Below are 17,268 nucleotides of genomic sequence, written 5' to 3'. Positions count from 1 at the left end.
GTAAAATCAGAGCTCATGGCATTGGGGGCAGGGTTTCAACATGAATAGAAAACTGATTGGCAGATAGAAAGCAAAGGGTAGCAGTGAATGGGTGTTTCTCGGACTGGCTGGAGGTAACTAGTGGAGTACCACGGGGCTCTGTATTGGGACCACAGCTCTTTACAATTTATGTCAGCGATTTAGATGAGGGCATTGAAAACTATATCAGCAAGTTTGCTGACGATACTAAACTGGGTGGCAGTGTGACATGCGAAGAGGACGTTAGGAGAATACAGGGAGACTTGGATAGGCTGGGTGAGTGGGCAGATACTTGGCAGATGTCATTCAATGTGAATAAATGTGAAGTTATCCACTTTGGAAGCAGGAACAAGAGGGCAGAGTATTGTCTGAACGGTGTAGAGTTAGGTAAGGGAGAAATGCAAAGAGACCTAGGAGTCCTAGTTCACCAGTCAATGAAGGTGAATGAGCAAGTGCAACAAGCAGTGAAGAGGGCAAATGGAATGTTGGCCTTTGTTACAAGGAGAATTGAGTACAAGAGCAAGGATGTCCTTTTGCATTTGTACAGGGCCCTGGTGAGACCACACCTGGAATATTGTGTACAGTTTTGGTCTCCAGGTTTAAGGAAGGACATTCTGGCAATTGAGGAAGTGCAGCGTAGATTCACTGGGTTGATTCCTGGGATGGCAGGGCTGTCTTACGCAGAGAGATTGGAGAGATTGGGCTTGTACACGCTGGAATTGAGGAGATTGAGAGGGGATCTGATTGAAACGTTTAAGATAATTAAAGGATTTGATAGGATTGAGGCAGGAAATAAGTTCCAGATGTTGGGAGAGTCCAGTACCAGAGGGCATGGATTGAGAATAAGAGGTCAGTTATTTAAAACAGAGTTGAGGAAAAACTTCTTCTCCCAGAGAGTTGTGGGGGTCTGGAATGCACTGCCTCGGAAGACGGTGGAGGCCAATTCTCTGGATGCTTTCAAGAAGGAGCTAGATAGATGTCTGATGGATAGGGGAATCAAGAGATATGGGGACAAGGCAGGGACTGGGTATTGATAGTGAATGATCAGCCATGATCTCAGAATGGCGGTGCAGACTCGAGGGGCCGAATGGTCTACTTCTGCACCTATTGTTTATTGTCTGTTGTCTATTGAATAAAGTCCTAGGCTCGGCAACCTCACAACCCTCCTTGTAACTCAGGCCCCAAGTTCAGGCAAATCTTTTCTGCACTTTTTCCAGTTTAATAACATCGCTGCTACATTAGGGTGACCAAATCTGTGCACGATACCCACAGTGGGATCTCACCGATGTCATATATAAACAGCAACATAGCTGCCCAACTCCTAAACCCAGTGAAGACCAGCGTGCCATTTTGAATTGGAATTGGTTTATTATTGTGTACGGAGATTGTCTTGTACATTGTTCATACAGATCAGATCGTTACACAGTGTGTTGAGGTAGAACAATAACAGGATGCAGAATAAAGTGTAACGGCTACAGCGACGGTGCAGGATCACAGCGATGTAGAGGGGGCTTGGGGGCCACGGTAGCGTAGCGATTACAGCTCGGGATCTTCCGGAGTTCAGAGTTCAATTCTGGCACCGTCCTGTCAGACCTCGCCGTGGAATGCGTGGGCTTTCCCAGGTGCTCTGGTTTCCTGCCACAGGCCGAGGATGTGCCAGGAGGGGTAACTGGGCATTGTAAATTGCCCCGTGATTAGGTGAGGGTTAATCGGGGTTGCTGGTGCGGCGTGACTTGAAAGGCCGGAAGGGCTGATTCCGCGCAGGATTGCTAAATAAATAAATATATATATATCACACAAGGGAACAATTTAATATTCTTATAACTGCAGGTTAGACGCTGGTGGGATGTGCTTTCAGGCTTTTTTTAATCTTATGCCAGATGGGAGGGGGTGAAGAGAGAATTTCTGGGTTGGGGGAGGTCTTTGATTCACTGTTTCACTGAGGCAGTGGGAAGTGTAGACAGAGTCCATGAAGAGCGGTGGGGGCTGGTTTCCCTGAGGTGCTGAGCTGTGTCCGCAACTCCCTGCAACTTCTTAAACACAAGGGATCCTGCAGATGCTGGAAATCCAGAGCACAACACAAAACTCAGCAAGTCAGGCAGCACCTACAGAGTGGAATAAACAGTGAATGTTTCGGGCAGAGTCTCTTCATCAGGGCTGGAAAGGAAGGGAAAAGGAGCGAGAATAAGGTGGTGGGAGGAGGGGAAGGAGGACAGGCTGGCGGGTGATCGATGAGGCCTGGTGAGGGGGGAGGAGGCCACATACAGAGCTGTTGACATACCAAGTTGTAATGGATCCAGGTAGGATGCTTTCTGTAGTTTACTAAGATTACTTGACAATAATGAACCAATCTAACCAGCTCAGACACTAATCACCTATCAAGTAAAGAGTTAGTCACACCTGTCCTGGTCTTCAGCTCCTCATCATCACCATCCGTGAAGATATACGTCTGGTAAAGAAGGAAAGAAGAACTGTTAGAAGGCAATCTCATTTCATTTTCAATCTTTTTTTGTTGATTTAAAAAAATAAGGATAAATACAAATCAGAGAAGTTATATCAAATGCATATTTCAATAAGGATACAAAGAAAGGAGTGTACACTGTCAAAATCATGTACAGTACAATATTGAGCTACTAAATAAAAGGAACCACAACTCCTCTTAACAATTCATAAAAAACTCAAAATTTCTATTACGTGAAGAAAAAAAACCCACTAAGCTAACCTAAAACAAAAAAAAAAGAAGACTGGGCAGTCCATTTGAGGATATAATTACAAAAAAATTGGAAAAATCCTTCTGGTCAAATCTGAAACTTCACGGAGATGGAAAAAAAAAGATTACCTAAAAAAGTAAAAGAAGAAGAAAATTTAAATCATATGAAAATATTGAATGAAAAGTCACCAGATTTGCTCCAATTTAAAAGATGTATCAAACGTCCGATTCTAATTTTCTCCAAGCTCAGACACGATATAATGGAGGAGAGCCAGAACAAGCTAGTGGGTGGAGTGGGATCTTTCCAATACAATAGAATAGCTCTCCTAGCCAATAAAGCTGAAAACGCTATTGTACGATGAGCAGAAGCAGGAACATTTCCTGCTTCCTTTGGAGTGATCCCAAAGATTGCCGTAAGTGAATTAGGTTATAGGTCCAAACCTATGACTTGCGATAATGTTCTAAAAACATCTCTCCAAAAATTATTTAACTTTATACAGGACCAAAACATACGAGTGTTAGAAAGCAATCTACACTAAGGTGAGCCGGCCAAACAAAATACACTGGAATGCTCATCCCCATCTGGTTCCTCCAGTTACCAAGAGCCCTACCAAAACCCCAACGTTTCTATTTTATTGATTTTTATAATAACAGCAAGCCCCTCTGCCCAGCGAGCCTCTGCCGTCCAATTACACCCATGACCAGTTAACCCACTGAAGAGTAGCTTCATTTGTCACAAGTATAATAAAACAGGGTGAGATGCATCGTCTGTGTCCTTGCTCACAACGTGCCGGGGGCAGCCCGCAAGTGTTGCCCCGCTTCCAGCACCAACGTAGGATGCCCTCAACTTGGGAGCCCTAACCCGAACATCTTTGGACTGCGGGACCAGACCGGCCAGGGGAAATTCACGTGGTACAAGCTCATTTCAGGCAATTTCCCACAGTTATCCGATCACTGATACTGTAACAGCCACCGTGCTGCCCCTAACCCGAACGTCTTTGGACTGCTGGACCAGACCGCGCGTGCACGGGGGAAACCCACGCGGTCATGGGGAGAACGTACGAACTCCTTCCACGCGGTCGAGGAATTGAACCTGGGCCGTTGGCATTACGCTAACTGCCACACTACTGCACAGCCCCTGAACCATACACCTTTGGAATGAGGGAGGGAACCCTCGGTCACAGGGCGAGCAGCCGAAATCAAACCCCGGTCACCAGTGCTAGGACACCATGGCAAGTGTGGGAGGGGAGCGCCGGGAGGGAAAGACCATTGCCCTTAGTGCTTTGTAACTTCCCGCTGGGTTGGGGGGGGGCCACGGGAGAAACCCGTCGGTCCAAGGGGAAAGGGCTCACCTCACTCCCCCTTAAGTACTGGGGCTGGCATCTCGGGAGCAGCTTTGGTAACATGTGAGCTTGAGCAGTAACCATCATGGTCAGCTTTAAGCTGCATCTCCATCTGGTATGGAAGCAGCAACCATCAGGCCAGAAGACCTTACAAAGGACTGTGAGAATGGCTGAGAGCATCATAGGGGTCTCCCTACCATCCATCGAGGTTACTTATCAGGAGCGCTGCATACCCTTAGTATTATCCAGGATCCCTCCCACCCATCCAGCATCCTCTTCGACGTCCTCCCATCAGGCAGGAGACTCCGGTGCATAAAGACGAGAACGGTCAGGATGGAAAACAGCTTCTTCCCTCAGGCCATTAGGCTCCTGAACTCCCCGCCCCATTGCATTCAAAGTGTCACCAGATAATTTGTACTGTATCCTACAATATTTAATTCATGCACATTACTTGGTTTATCTATGCTTATTTCGCTTGTAGATTTAATTCTTACTTTCCTAAGTTTTTGTGTTATACTTGTGATTTGTCAGCTACTGAGCTTTACGTCCTGGACTGGAGAAGTGTTATCTTGTCTGATATATAGTTAAACAACAATAAACTTGACCTATCTGGACACCTATCTTGGGCACAACCCTCCCCATCAGCAAGAACATCTTCACAAATAGATGCCTCAAGAAGGCACCATCCATCAATAAGAACCATCACCACCCAGGATGAGCCAACTTCTCATTACTACCATCAGGGAGGGGGCACAGGAGGCTGAGGACACACACTCAACACTTAAGGAACAGCTTCTTCCCCTCCACCATCAGATTTCTCAATGGTCCATGAACCATAACCACTCCCTCGTTATTACTTTTCGTGCACTATTTTGTAATTTATCGCAATTTGATGCGTTTACTGGTGATCAGAATGACCAATTTCACTGCAGATGAGAGAATGATAACAAATCTGATTCAACAGAGACAAACTTAACCAAGCCTAATGGGGCATAGCAGTTAGTCCAATGCCATTTGAGTTCAGGGGTCAGAGTTCAGAGTTCAATTCCATCGTGATCTGTAGAGACTCTCTATGCTTCCTCCCCGCTGGTTTATCTGGGTGCTCCAGTTTCCTCCCGCAGTTCAAAGACCTACCAGTTAATAGGATAATTGTAGATTGTCCCGTGATTAGGCTAGGGTCAATCAGGGGTTGCTAGGCGACGTGGTTCGAAGGGCCGGAAGGGCCTGGTTTGTGCTGCGTCTCAATAAATAAGTAATGATGGCCAATCACAGGTTGAACCCTACCATTGTGCTGAGGCGAGGTGCCACCCACCTGGCATTTCCCTTTGTGAAACAACCCAAGATGGAGGTGGGGAGGGAGGGGTTCAGTGAAACAAGAACAACCCAAGATGGAGGTGGGTGGGTGGGGGAGGTCAGTGAAACAGAAAGGAACTGAGCAACACCCACAAAATGCCGGGGGATCTCAGCCGGTCAGACAATATCTTTGGTGAGGAATAATCAGAGGACATTTCAGGCCGAGACCCACCAGCTGAACTTTACAGATTCTGTCCTGGGATGAGCTGACCAACGGGAATCCCAGGCAGTGGGAACACTGTGGGTGGGTCATCCCTGTCTCTTTGATGATGTCACCAAGTCTCGGATTCACAGGAATGCTCCCATGGGAGCTAGAATGGACCCAAAGGGCCATACGGTCTCCTTTGTGCTGTAGGAGTGAAATCAGAGATCTGGGATCTGTTGAGCTCTGGTGCTTGGAGCAGGCTGCCAGAGGAAGTGTAATTAAGACAGTCTGGAGTATTCAAGCAATGGAGAAGTACGTATGATCTGCAGGCAGAAGAGATCTAGTTCAGTTCATAATCGTGTTCAAGGCAGACGTTGTGGGCCGAAGGACTTGGTTATACTGAGCCCTACATTCTACCACATCACTGTTTCACTTTGAGGTTTGGGGTTGTCATAGTTACAACGGAAGTGTCTAACTAGGCACACATCCTGTCTGTGAATATCGATTTCTAAGACTTCCTCTTCCTCCATCTCTCTCTCCGTTCCCCACTACAGTTGCTCTCTCAGCCCTTCTCCTCTGGTCCCCACCCCCCCCCCCCTCCGTCTCTCCCACGGCCTGCTCTTCTCTCCATTAACATTTCTCCTTCTTCAGCCCTTTACCCATCACCTTACAACTTCTTACTTCATCCCTCCCTCCCCCAGCCACCTGTCCCCTGCACAAGAAAATCGAGGAAGGGGGGCAGGGGGGGCGAGCAAGGTGGGGGGGTGAAGGAGGGTGAGGAGGAAGGGCGCGGGGGTTTGGGGGAGAGTGAGGAGGGGGAGGGAGTGAGGAAGTGGGGCAAGGAAGGGGGTCAAGAAAGAGGGAAGGTGCGAGGAAGGGGTGGAAGGGGCAAGGAAGGGGGAAGGGGCGAGGAAGGGGGCGGAAGGGGCGAGGAAGGGGAGGTCGCAAATCCGAATAGATTCAGTACAGGTCCCACGCCACTGAAGTTCAATCCTAGGAGTCCATGATTAAAATTCCTTTCCCTGTGAGAAACCAGAACTGCATTCAAATATTGACTCTTCAGCCGCGTCCCACCCTCCGTCCAGGGGCAGAGAGAGATCGCTTTGACTGACTCGGTGCTGGCCAGAGAGGGTCAAGTCAGCGGGACACCCAGATTTGAACATCTGCCCGCCCACTCCCCTCCTCAGCCATCCACCCGCCCATTGTCGGACTGTCAGACGGTTTAACTGCGCTCTTCTCCACGCTTAATGAGCTGAACCCCTGCCCTGAAAGAGGCGGCATTGTGAAGTGTGAAACGTCCTTTGTGACTCAGGCTGCGCAGTACAACGGCTGCTGCTGTGGTTATTGTGGCTTCGTTAATGTCCAGGCTTAACTAATTGTCCGACACGTTTCTGTGCCTTCTGCTGCTCGCTGTATTTATTTAGAGATACAGCGAGGATCCGGCCCTTCCCGCCGCACAGCCCAGTGGCCCCCGACTGAACTCCAGCCTCACCACAGGAAACGCCAATTAACGCACCAGCCAGTTCGTCTTTGGACTGTGGGAGGAAACCCACGCAGTCAGGGGGGAGAACGTACAAACTCGACGCGGACCAGCTTCGCCGAGCACCTCCGCTCCATCCGCCACAAGCGGTCACTCCAGTGACCAAACGTTTCAATTCCGATGCCCATTCGCGCCCTGACCTGTCGGTCTTGTGCCACGATGAGGCCACCCTTCGGATGGAGGGACAGCACCTTATATTCCACCTGGGTAGCCTCCAACCTGATGGCATGAACATCGATTTCTCCCTCCAGTAAACAAATTTCCCTCTCCCTACCTCTTCTCACCTGCCTATCACTTCCCCCGGGGTCCCACTCTCCTCATCTACCTTCTCCAGCCCTTTACCTCACCACCTGGCTTCACCTATCCTCCTTCCCCCCCCCCCACCTTTTTATTCTGGCGTTCTCCCCCCCCCAACTTCCTTTCCAGTCCTGAAGAACGGTCTCAGCCCAGAAAGTCAGGGGCTTATTCATTTCTATAGACGCTGCCTGACTGCCGAGCTCCTCCAGCGTTGTGTGTGTGTTGCTCTGGATTTCCAGCATCTGCAGAATTCCTCCTGTTTGTCATTACAGACAGAGGCGGATTGAACTCTGAACTCCAGCGCCCCGCGGCTAATGTGGCGCCCATTCCGCCGATCTCCGTTCAGATCCCAGCCCGCTGCCGTTTGACAGACAAGATAAGTCACCTCACAGAGGCCTTTGATTGCTGACTGGCATTGAGATGATGAGAGGCATTGATCGTGTGGATAGTCAGAGGCTTTTTCCCCAGGGCTGAAATGGCTGCCACAAGAGGACACAGGTTTAAGGTGCTGGGGAGTAGGTACAGAGGAGATGTCAGGGGAATGTTTTTTACTCAGAGAGTGGTGAGTGCGTGGAATGGGCTGCCGGCAACGGTGGTGGAGGCGGATACGGTAGGGTCTTTTAAGAGACTTTTAGATAGGTACATGGAGCTTAGAAAAATAGAGGGCTATAGGTAAGCCTAGTAATTTCTAAGGTAGGGACATGTTCGGCACAGCTTTGTGGGCCGAGGGCCTGTATTGTGCTGTAAATTTTCTATGTTTCTGTCTGGCACAACACCCTTGACAATGCATGCTTTCGTACAACAAGCGACCTTAAGTTTGTTCTTGTACAGAGGAACAGAAAACCTTTGCCTTGCATTCCATCCATCAGTATTATTGCACTGAAATGACCTCGAGGCAGAACAAAGAAAGTCAATAACAGAATGCAGGATGAAGTATCGCAGTGACAGGGAAAGTGTGGTAAGGTGCAAGGTCAGAACCAAGTAGAAGGTGAAGATAAAACATAATAATTTTATATGTCACTTTTACAACGAAACATACAGTGAAATGCATCCTTTGTGTTAACGACTAACACGGTGCGAGGGTGTGCTGGGGGCAGCCGGCGAGCATAGCATGCTCACAATTTACTAACCCTAACCAGGCCTTAGATGTTTCAGAAAGAACAGGGAGGGAGGCGAAAGAGGTGAGGGCATGGTACTGTTGATCAGAGATAGCATCACAGCTGCAGAAAAGGAGGAAGTCATGGAGAGGTTGTCTATAGAGGTTGTCTGTGGGTGGAAGTTAGGAACAGGAAGGGGTCAATAACTCTGCTGGGTGTTTTTTTATAGACCACCCAATAGTAACAGGGACATCGAGGAGCAGATGGGGAGACAGAATCTGGAAAGGTGTAATAATGACAGGGTTGTTGTGGTAGGAGATTTTAATTTCCCAAATATTGATTGGCATCTCCCTAGAGTGAGAGGTATAGATGGGGTGGAATTGTTAGGTGTGTTCAGGAAGGTTTCTTGACACAATATGTAGATAAACCTACAAGAGGAGAGGCTGTACCTGATCTGGTATTGGGAAATGAACCTGGTCAGGTGTCAGGTCTCTCAGTGGGAGAGCATTTTGGAGATAGTGATCACAATTCTATCTCCTTTACCATAGCATTGGAGAGGGATTGGAACAGACAAGTTAGGGAAATGCTTAATTGGAGTATGAGGAAATATGAGGCTATTAGGCAGGAACTTGGAAGCATAAATTGGAAATAGATGTTCTCAGGGAAACATATGGAAGAAATGTGGCAAATGTTCAGGGGATATTTGTGTGGGGTTCTGCATAGATACATTCCAATGAGACAGGGAAAGGATGGTAGGGTACAGGAACCATGGTGTACAAAGGCTGTTGTAAACCTAGTCAAGAAGAGAAGAAAAGAGCTTACAAAAGGTTCAAAAAACTAGGTAATGATGGAGGTCTAGAAGATTATAAGGCTAGCAGGAAGGAGCTGAGGAATGAAATTAGGAGAGCCAGAAGGGGCCATGAGAAGGCCTTGGCAGACAGGATTAAGGAAAACCCCAGGGCATTCTTACAAGTATGTGAAGAGCAAGGGGATAAGACATGAGGGAATAGGACCAATCAATTGTCGACAATCGGAAGAGAAGGCAGAGATACTTAATGAGTACTTTGCTTCAGTATTCACTATGAAAAAGCATCTTGGTGATTGTAGGGATGACTTGCAGTGGACTGAAAAACTTGTGAATGTAGATATTAAGAAAGTGGATGTGCTGGAGCTTTTGGAAAGCATCAAGTTGGATAAGTCACCGGGACTGGATGGGATGTACCCCAGACTACTGTGAAAAGCAATTGAGGAGATTGCTGAGCCTCTGGCAATGATCTTTGCATGATTAATGAGGACGGGAGAGGCTCCAGAGGATTGGAGGGTTGCGGAAGTTGTTTCTTGTTCAAGAAAGGGCTGTCAGAGGTTACAGCGGGGCATTGATAGGATCAAAACTGGGCTGAGAAGTGGGAGATGGAATTCAACTCAGATAAGTGTGAGGTGGTTCATTTTGGTAGGTCAAATATGATGGCAGAATATAGTATTAATGGCAAGACTCTTGGCAGTGTGGAGGATCAGAAGGATCTTGGGGACCGAGTCTATAGGACACTCAAAGCTGCTGTGCAGGTTGACTCTGTGGTTAAGAAAGCATATGGTGCATTGGCCTTCGTCAATCGTGAGCTTGAGTTTAAGAGCCAAGAGGTAATGTTGCAGCTATATAGGACCCTGGTCAGACCCTGATTGGAGTACTGTGCTCAATTCTGGTCACCTCACTACAGGAAGGATGTGGAAACCATAGAAAGGGTGCAGAGGAGATTTACAAGGATGTTGCCTGGATTGGGGAGCGTGCTCATGAGAATAGGTTGAGTGAACTCGGACTTTTCTCCTTGGAGCAATGGAGGATGAGAGGTGATCTGATAGAGGTGTATAAGATGACGAGAGGCATTGATCGTGTGGATAGTCAGAGGCTTTTTCCCAGGGCTGAAATGGCTAGCCCAAGAGGGAATCGTTTTAAGGTGCTTGGAAGTCGGTACAGAGGAGATGTCAGGGTTAAGTTTTTTTTTGTTTTTTTTTCGCAGAGTGGGGAGTGTGTGGAGTGGGCTGCTGGCAACGATGGTGGAGGTGGAAACAATAGGGTCTTTTAAGAGACTCCTGGGTGGGTACATGGAGCTTAGAAAAATAGAGGGCTATAGGTAAGCCTAGGCAGTTCTAAGGTAAGGACATGTTCAGCACAGTTTTGTGGGCTGAAGAGCCTGTATTGTGCTGTAGGTTTTCTATGTCTTTGGAATGTGGGAGGAAACCCAAAGGGTCACGGGGAAAATGACCAGATTCCTTACAGACTATGGCAGGAATTGAACCCCAATTGCTGGCACTGTAAAGCATTACACTAACTGCTACAACACCATATGTGAAGCCCATCTTAACGTACTCAGGGACCTCCTGCACCGGCAGGATAGAGGTGGTCCTCAAGCCTGGTGGTAGATGTTTACAATCTTTTGTATCTTCTTCCCACTGAAAGGGAATATGTAGAGGATGTGCTGAGTGGCAGTAAGTGGAGGGGGTTTCTGTGATGCTCTCACAAGAAGATGGCCAGTCAGGGCCTGACTAGCCAGAGCCTGGGTCGAGGCCGAAGCAGATGGTCTGCTCTGCGGTACATGCATGGATGGGAAGGTGGGGAGTACAGGATTTCATTTGTTGCTCTTGTTCCTTGCTTAGCATGTTCTATTTTTTAATGTTCTGTTGAGCATTGTGGGCAGGCGACACTCACTGGCCACTTTATTAGGTACACCTGCCAGTTAATCTAACCAGCCAATCACGTGGCAGCAACTCAATGCATAAAAGCATGCAGACATGGTCAAGAGGTTCAGTTGTTGTTCAGCCCGAACATCTGTTATTGAAACAAGTCTGATCTAAGTGACTTTGACCGTGGAATGATTCTTGGTGCCAGATGGGGTGGTTTGAGTATTTCAGAAACTGCTGATCTACTGGGATTTTAACACACAACAGTCTTTAGAGTTTACAGAGAGTGGAGTGAAAAACAAAAAACAACCAGTGAGCAGCAGCTCTGTGGGTGATACACCGTGTTAATGAGAGAGGTCAGAGGAGAATGGCCAGACTGGTTCAAGCTGACAGGAAGGTGACAGTAACTCAAATAACCACACGTTACAACAGTGGTGTGCAGAAGAGCATCACCGAATGCTCAACACTTCAAACCTTGAAGCAGAAGGTCACAAACATACACACAGTGGCCATTTTATTAGGTACCTCCTGTCTGTTGGCACTGAAATGGGTGGCTACCCCAGCACATCATTAGGTTGTGTTGGTTGTCAACTCAAATGGACACATTTCACTGTTCATCTCAAATTACATGTAATAAAAAAATCAAAATTTGAACCTGAAGCCTCTACAGTTGTTTGTAGTCTCAGAGAGAGCAATTGCCATACCAAGCCATCTTAGGATGCTTTCTATGGTACATTGATATTGACCAAGACACAGGCCATTCAGCCCAACTGTTTCCTGCTGGCTTTATGTCCTCCTAGCCTACCACACTCAACCCTAAATGGCTATGCTAATTTTCCTCGTATCTTATCAAAGCTTCGACAAGCATGTCCACCAGATTCTTCTTAGTAATGCAAGGTCTGTGCTTTGGATACACGGACCTCTCATAAGACACAAAGGCACAGGAGCAGAATTAGGCCATTCGGTCCATCAAATCTGCTCCACCTTTCTATCGTGGCTGATTTATTTTCCCCTTCAATCCCCTTCTCCACCATAACCTTTGTCGCCCTTACTAATCAAGAACCTTTCAACCTCCACTTTAAATATAACTAATGACTTTGCCGTTTGTGCCAATGAATTCCACAGATTCACCACCTCTGGCTAAAGAAATTCCTCCTCCTCATGTCTGTTCTAAATGGACGTCCCTCTTTTCTGAGGCTGTGCCCTCTGGTCCTAGACTCACCCACTATTGGAAACATCCTCTCCAAGTCCATTCTATCTAGGCTTTTCAGTACTCGATAGATTTCAAAGAGATCCCACCTAATTCTTCTAGACTCCAGTGAGTACAGGCCCAGAGCCACCAAACGCTCCTCATTCTCGGGAGCACACTTGTGAGCCTTCTCTGGAGCATCTCCAATGCCAGCACCTCCTTTCTGAGAAAAGGAGCCCAAGATTGCTCACAACACTCCAAGTGCAAGCTGACCAATTCCTTATAAAGCATCACATGCTTATTTTAATATTCTAAATCCCATCAGTCCAGCCTCAACCCACACATTTCCATCCCTCCCCACACACACACACTCACACTCTGCCCCCCCCCCACCCCACTGTGGTGACTTTTGTTCTCTCCCATTTCTGTTTTAAATTCAACTGTTCAGACTGTGCGTTAATCAACAATCTGACTTTGGCATACTGTAGAATTCACAGAAACACTTGCTTCTTCTGTTCCTGCGTTCCTACTCCAGTTCAAACTCTCGCCAAGTCTACATCCCACACTGCCTTCTACTTCCAACACACTACTCTGGTCAACCACAAGCACCCTGCTCAGCTCAGACATCAAACACCTTGTGGTTTCTCTTCCGGGTAACGGATTCTGTCGCGAGGATTGAAGCACGAGCCAAGTGTGGAGGGTCCACACATTCAGATTGAGAGCCACCTGTCCTGTACCCACACCTCTCAGCGTCTCAACTAGAAAGAAGGGGCCTTCGCCTGGGGTGGACGGAAGGGGCTGAGAGGAAGGTGGAAGTGGAGATGATTGAGGATTCTGAAAGGAAACTGGATTGACTTGGGAGAATGGGACTGGCTCAGTTGGTTGCCAGAGATGCGTAGACTTTAACATTTATATCATCTGGGTAGCCACCAAGCTGATGGCATGAACATCAATTTCTCTAACTTCTGGTAATTACTCCTTCCTTCCTCTTTCTCTCTTTTCTATTCCCCATCTGGTTACCATCTCACCTGTCTATCACCTCCCCCTGTGCCCCTATTCCTGCTTTTTTTTTTCCTGCTTATTCCTGCTCTTCTGTCAGATTCCTTCCTCTTCAGCTCTTTGCCTCTTCCACTTATCACCTCCCAGCTTCTTACATCATCCCCCTCGCCTCTCCACTCACCTGGCTTCACCTATAACCTGCCATCATGTAACTCTTTCCCTCCCCCTACGCCTCCTTATTCCAGCTTCTTCCCTTTCCTTTCCCAACATGATGAGGGGTCTTGGGCCAAAATGTAAATACTTTATTCCCCTCCATAGATGCTGCCTGACCTGCTGAGTCCCTCCAGCATTTTGCGCGTGGCAAAAGAATCCCACAACGTATTTAGTTACTCCAAAGGTTCTCGAGGGATATTGGAACTCTGATAAAGAAGAAGAGAGAGATGTATGACATGTATAGGAAACAGGGAGCAAATAAGGTACTTGAGGAGTATAAAAAGTGCAAAAAATACATAAGAAAGAAATCAGGAGGGCTAAAAGAAGACATGAGGTTGCTTTGGCAGTCAAGGTGAAGGATAATCCAAAGAGCTTCTACAGGTATATTAAGAGCAAAAGGATAATAAGGGATAAAATCGGTCCTCTTGAAGATCAGAGTGGTCGGCTATGTATGGAACCAAAATAAATGGGAGAGATATTAAATGGGTTTTTTTGCGTCTGTATTTACTAACGACACTGGCATGGAGTCAACGGAAATGAGGTAAACAAGTAGTGAGGTCATGGAACCTACACAGATTGAAGAGGAGGAGGTGCTTGCTATCTTGAGGCAAATCAGAGTAGATAAATCCCCAGGACCTGACAGGGTATTCCCTCGGACCTTGAAGGAGACGAGTGTTGAAATTGCAGGGGCCCTGGCAGATATATTTAAAATGTTGGTATCTACGGGTGAGGTGCCGGAGGACTGGAGGATAGCTCATGTTGTTCTGTTGTTTAAAGAAAGCTCTAAAAGTAAGCTGGGAAATTATAGGCCGGTAAGTTTGACGTCAGTAGTAGGTAAATTATTGGAAGGAGTACTAAGAGATAGGATCTACAAGTATTTAGATAGACAGGGACTTATCAGGGCTTTCTGCATGGTAGGTCATGTTTAACAAATCTGTTAGGGTTTTTCGAGGAGGTTACAAGGAAAGTGGATAAAGGGAAGGCAGGGGATGTTGTCGACATGAACTTCAGTAAGGCCTTTGACAAGGTCCCACATGGGAGGTTAGTTAGGAAGATTCAGTCGCTAGGTATACATGGAGAGGTAGTAAATTGGATTAGACATTGGCTCAATGGGAGAAGCCAGAGAGTGGTAGTGGAGGATTGCTTCTCTGAGTGGAGGCCTGTGACTAGTGGTGTGCCACAGGGATCAGTGCTGGGTCCATTGTTATTTGTCATCTATATTAATGATTGGACGATAATGTGGTAAATTGGATCAGCAAATTTGCTGATGATACAAAGATTGGAGGTGTAGTGGACAGTAAGGAAGGTTTTCAAAGCTTGAAGAGGGATTTGGACCAATTGGAAAAATGGGCTGAAAAATGGCAAATGGAGTTTAATACAGACAAGTGTGAGGTATTGCACTTTGGAAGGAAAAACCAAGGTAGAACATACAAGATAAATGGTAGGGCACTGAGGAGTGCAGTAGAACAGAGGGATCTAGAAATACAGATACAAAATTCCCTAAAAATAGCATCAGAGGTAGATAGGGTAGTAAAGAGAGCTCTTGGTACATTGGTCTTTATAAATCAAAGTATTGAGTATAAGAGTTGGAATGTTATGGTGAGGTTGTATAAGGCATTGGTGAGACCGAATTTGGAGTATTGTGTGCAATTTTGGTCACCGAATTCCAGGAAGGATATTAATAAGGTTGAAAGAGTGCAGAGAAGGTTTACAAGGATGTTGCCAGGACTTCAGAAACTGAGTTACAGAAAAAGGTTGAATAGGTTGGGACTTTATTCCCTGGAGCGTAGAAGAATGAGGGGAGATTTGATAGAGGTATATAAAATTATGATGGGTATTGATAGAGTGAATGCAAACAGGCTTTTTCCACTGAGGCTAGGGGAGGGTTAAGGGTGAAGGGAGAAAAGTTTAAAGGGAACATTGGGGGGGGGGGCTTGTTCACACAGAGAGTGGTGGGAGTGTGGAATGAGCTGCCTGATGAAGTGGTAAATTCGGGCTCACTTTTAACATTCAAGAAAAACTTGGACAGGTACATGGATGAGAGGTGTATGGAGGGATATGGTCCAGGTGCAGGTCAGTGGGACGAGGCAGAAAAATGGTTCGGCACAGCCAAGAAGAGTCAAAAAGCCTGTTTCTGTGCTGTAATGTTCTATGGTTCTATGAAAGGTCTTTCAGAGAAGTAGCTTGGGAAATGTTTGATTAAATTTGAGTGGAGGAGGTCGGGGCAGATGTATCAGACTGGGGATGGGAAGTCAAATTGAAATGGGTGGCCACTGGGAGATCCTGCATTTTGCCAGTTCCTCCAGCATTTTGTGCTGAGTGTGAGAGAGAGAGACCTGCGCTCTGTCTGTGTGTGTGTGTGAGTGAGACAGTGAGAGAGAGAGGGTGTGAGAGAGAGAGTGTGTGTGAGAGAGAGAGTGTGAGAGAGAGACCTGCACTCTGTGTGTGTGTGTGTGTGTGTGTGTGTGTGTGTGTGTGTGTGTGTGTGTGTGAGAGAGAGTGTGAGAGAGAGAGACCTGCACTCTGTGTATGTGTGTGTGTGTGTGTGTGTGTGTGTGTGTGTGAGAGAGTGAGTGAGACCTGAGCTGTGTGAGAGAGTGAGAGAGAGAGACGTGTGTGTGTGTGTGTGTGTGTGTGTGTGTGTATGTGTGTGTGTGTGTGTATGTGTGTGTGTGTGTGTGTGTGTGTGTGTGTGTGTGTGTGTGTGTGTGTGTGTGTGTGTGTGTGTGTGTGTGTGTGTGTGTGTGTGTGTTATGATTGACCATCAAATACTCAGGAACCGATTGGATGAATGCTGTGCCATTAAAGCCTCAGTAAAAGTCCCATTGCCTTCTCACAACACACAGCCGCCTGCAAAATTAAACGTGACGGAGGGCATGAGAGGAGTGATGAGAAACGTGGGGACTCTGCCTCAGGAAGGTCATTGGTTCATCCCCTGAGCCTTTGCTGACTATGGACTGGATAAATCATCAGCATTTCGAGCTTGGTTTCCAAAGAAACATCTTAAAAACAATTTGCTGAGAAAAGAGTCAGCAGGGTTTATTTTTGACTGTTTTCGGGTGCATGAGCTGTAATGAAAGAGAAGTTCTCCGGATGCCAGATTAACTGCATTGAACAACTTCCTTTTTTTGACTTGAATAAAGTCTGTAGGAAGTGTAAGAGTGGGGAACTAACAGGCCCGTTTCCTCTTTTCTGCACGCTTCATGTCTAACCATGAGTGTGGGGCAGGGTGGGGCTTTTGGTACTATGACTCACTCAGCACAGGCGGTAAAACGGAACTGAAGTCCCCTCAGTATTGAACACAGAACAGTACAGCATGGGAACAGACCACTCAGCCCACAGTGTTGTGCCAAATCAGCTAAAAAGCAAATTAAAAACACCAAAACACTAATCCTTCCTGTCTACCTACACAATGTCCAGATCCCTCCTTTGTCCTTACATCCACCTGCCTGTCCAAATGTCTCTTAGAAGCCTCTATTGAATTTGCCTCTGCCCCCACACCAGGCAGTGCATTCCGCGTTTTCTGAGTAAAAACATCCCCCTTTCAACCTACCCACTCTAACCTTTAGTGCATGCCCTCTGGGAAACATACTCTCTGTCCACTCTTTTGAAGCCTCTCAAAATCTAGTGAACAGCCTCCGGATCTCCAAAGAAAGCAAGCCGAGCTTGCCCAGCCTCCAAACCAGGC

General features: G+C 47.0%; 1 protein-coding gene across 1 annotated transcript in view; it reads right to left on the bottom strand.

The window, feature by feature from the left end:
• LOC132386086 (beta-1,3-N-acetylglucosaminyltransferase lunatic fringe-like) overlaps positions 1 to 17,268 on the bottom strand; it is a 53,967-nt gene that overhangs the window by 19,317 nt on the left and 17,382 nt on the right. Inside the window, exon 2 of the mRNA XM_059958381.1 lies at positions 2,419 to 2,467. Coding sequence (XP_059814364.1) covers positions 2,419 to 2,467 — 49 coding nt within the window. The remainder of the gene's footprint in view (positions 1 to 2,418; positions 2,468 to 17,268) is intronic.

The sequence above is a fragment of the Hypanus sabinus genome, unplaced genomic scaffold, assembly GCF_030144855.1.
Source record: "Hypanus sabinus isolate sHypSab1 unplaced genomic scaffold, sHypSab1.hap1 H_9, whole genome shotgun sequence".
Lineage (NCBI taxonomy): Eukaryota > Metazoa > Chordata > Chondrichthyes > Myliobatiformes > Dasyatidae > Hypanus > Hypanus sabinus.
This window is presented reverse-complemented; position numbering and strand designations above follow the sequence as displayed.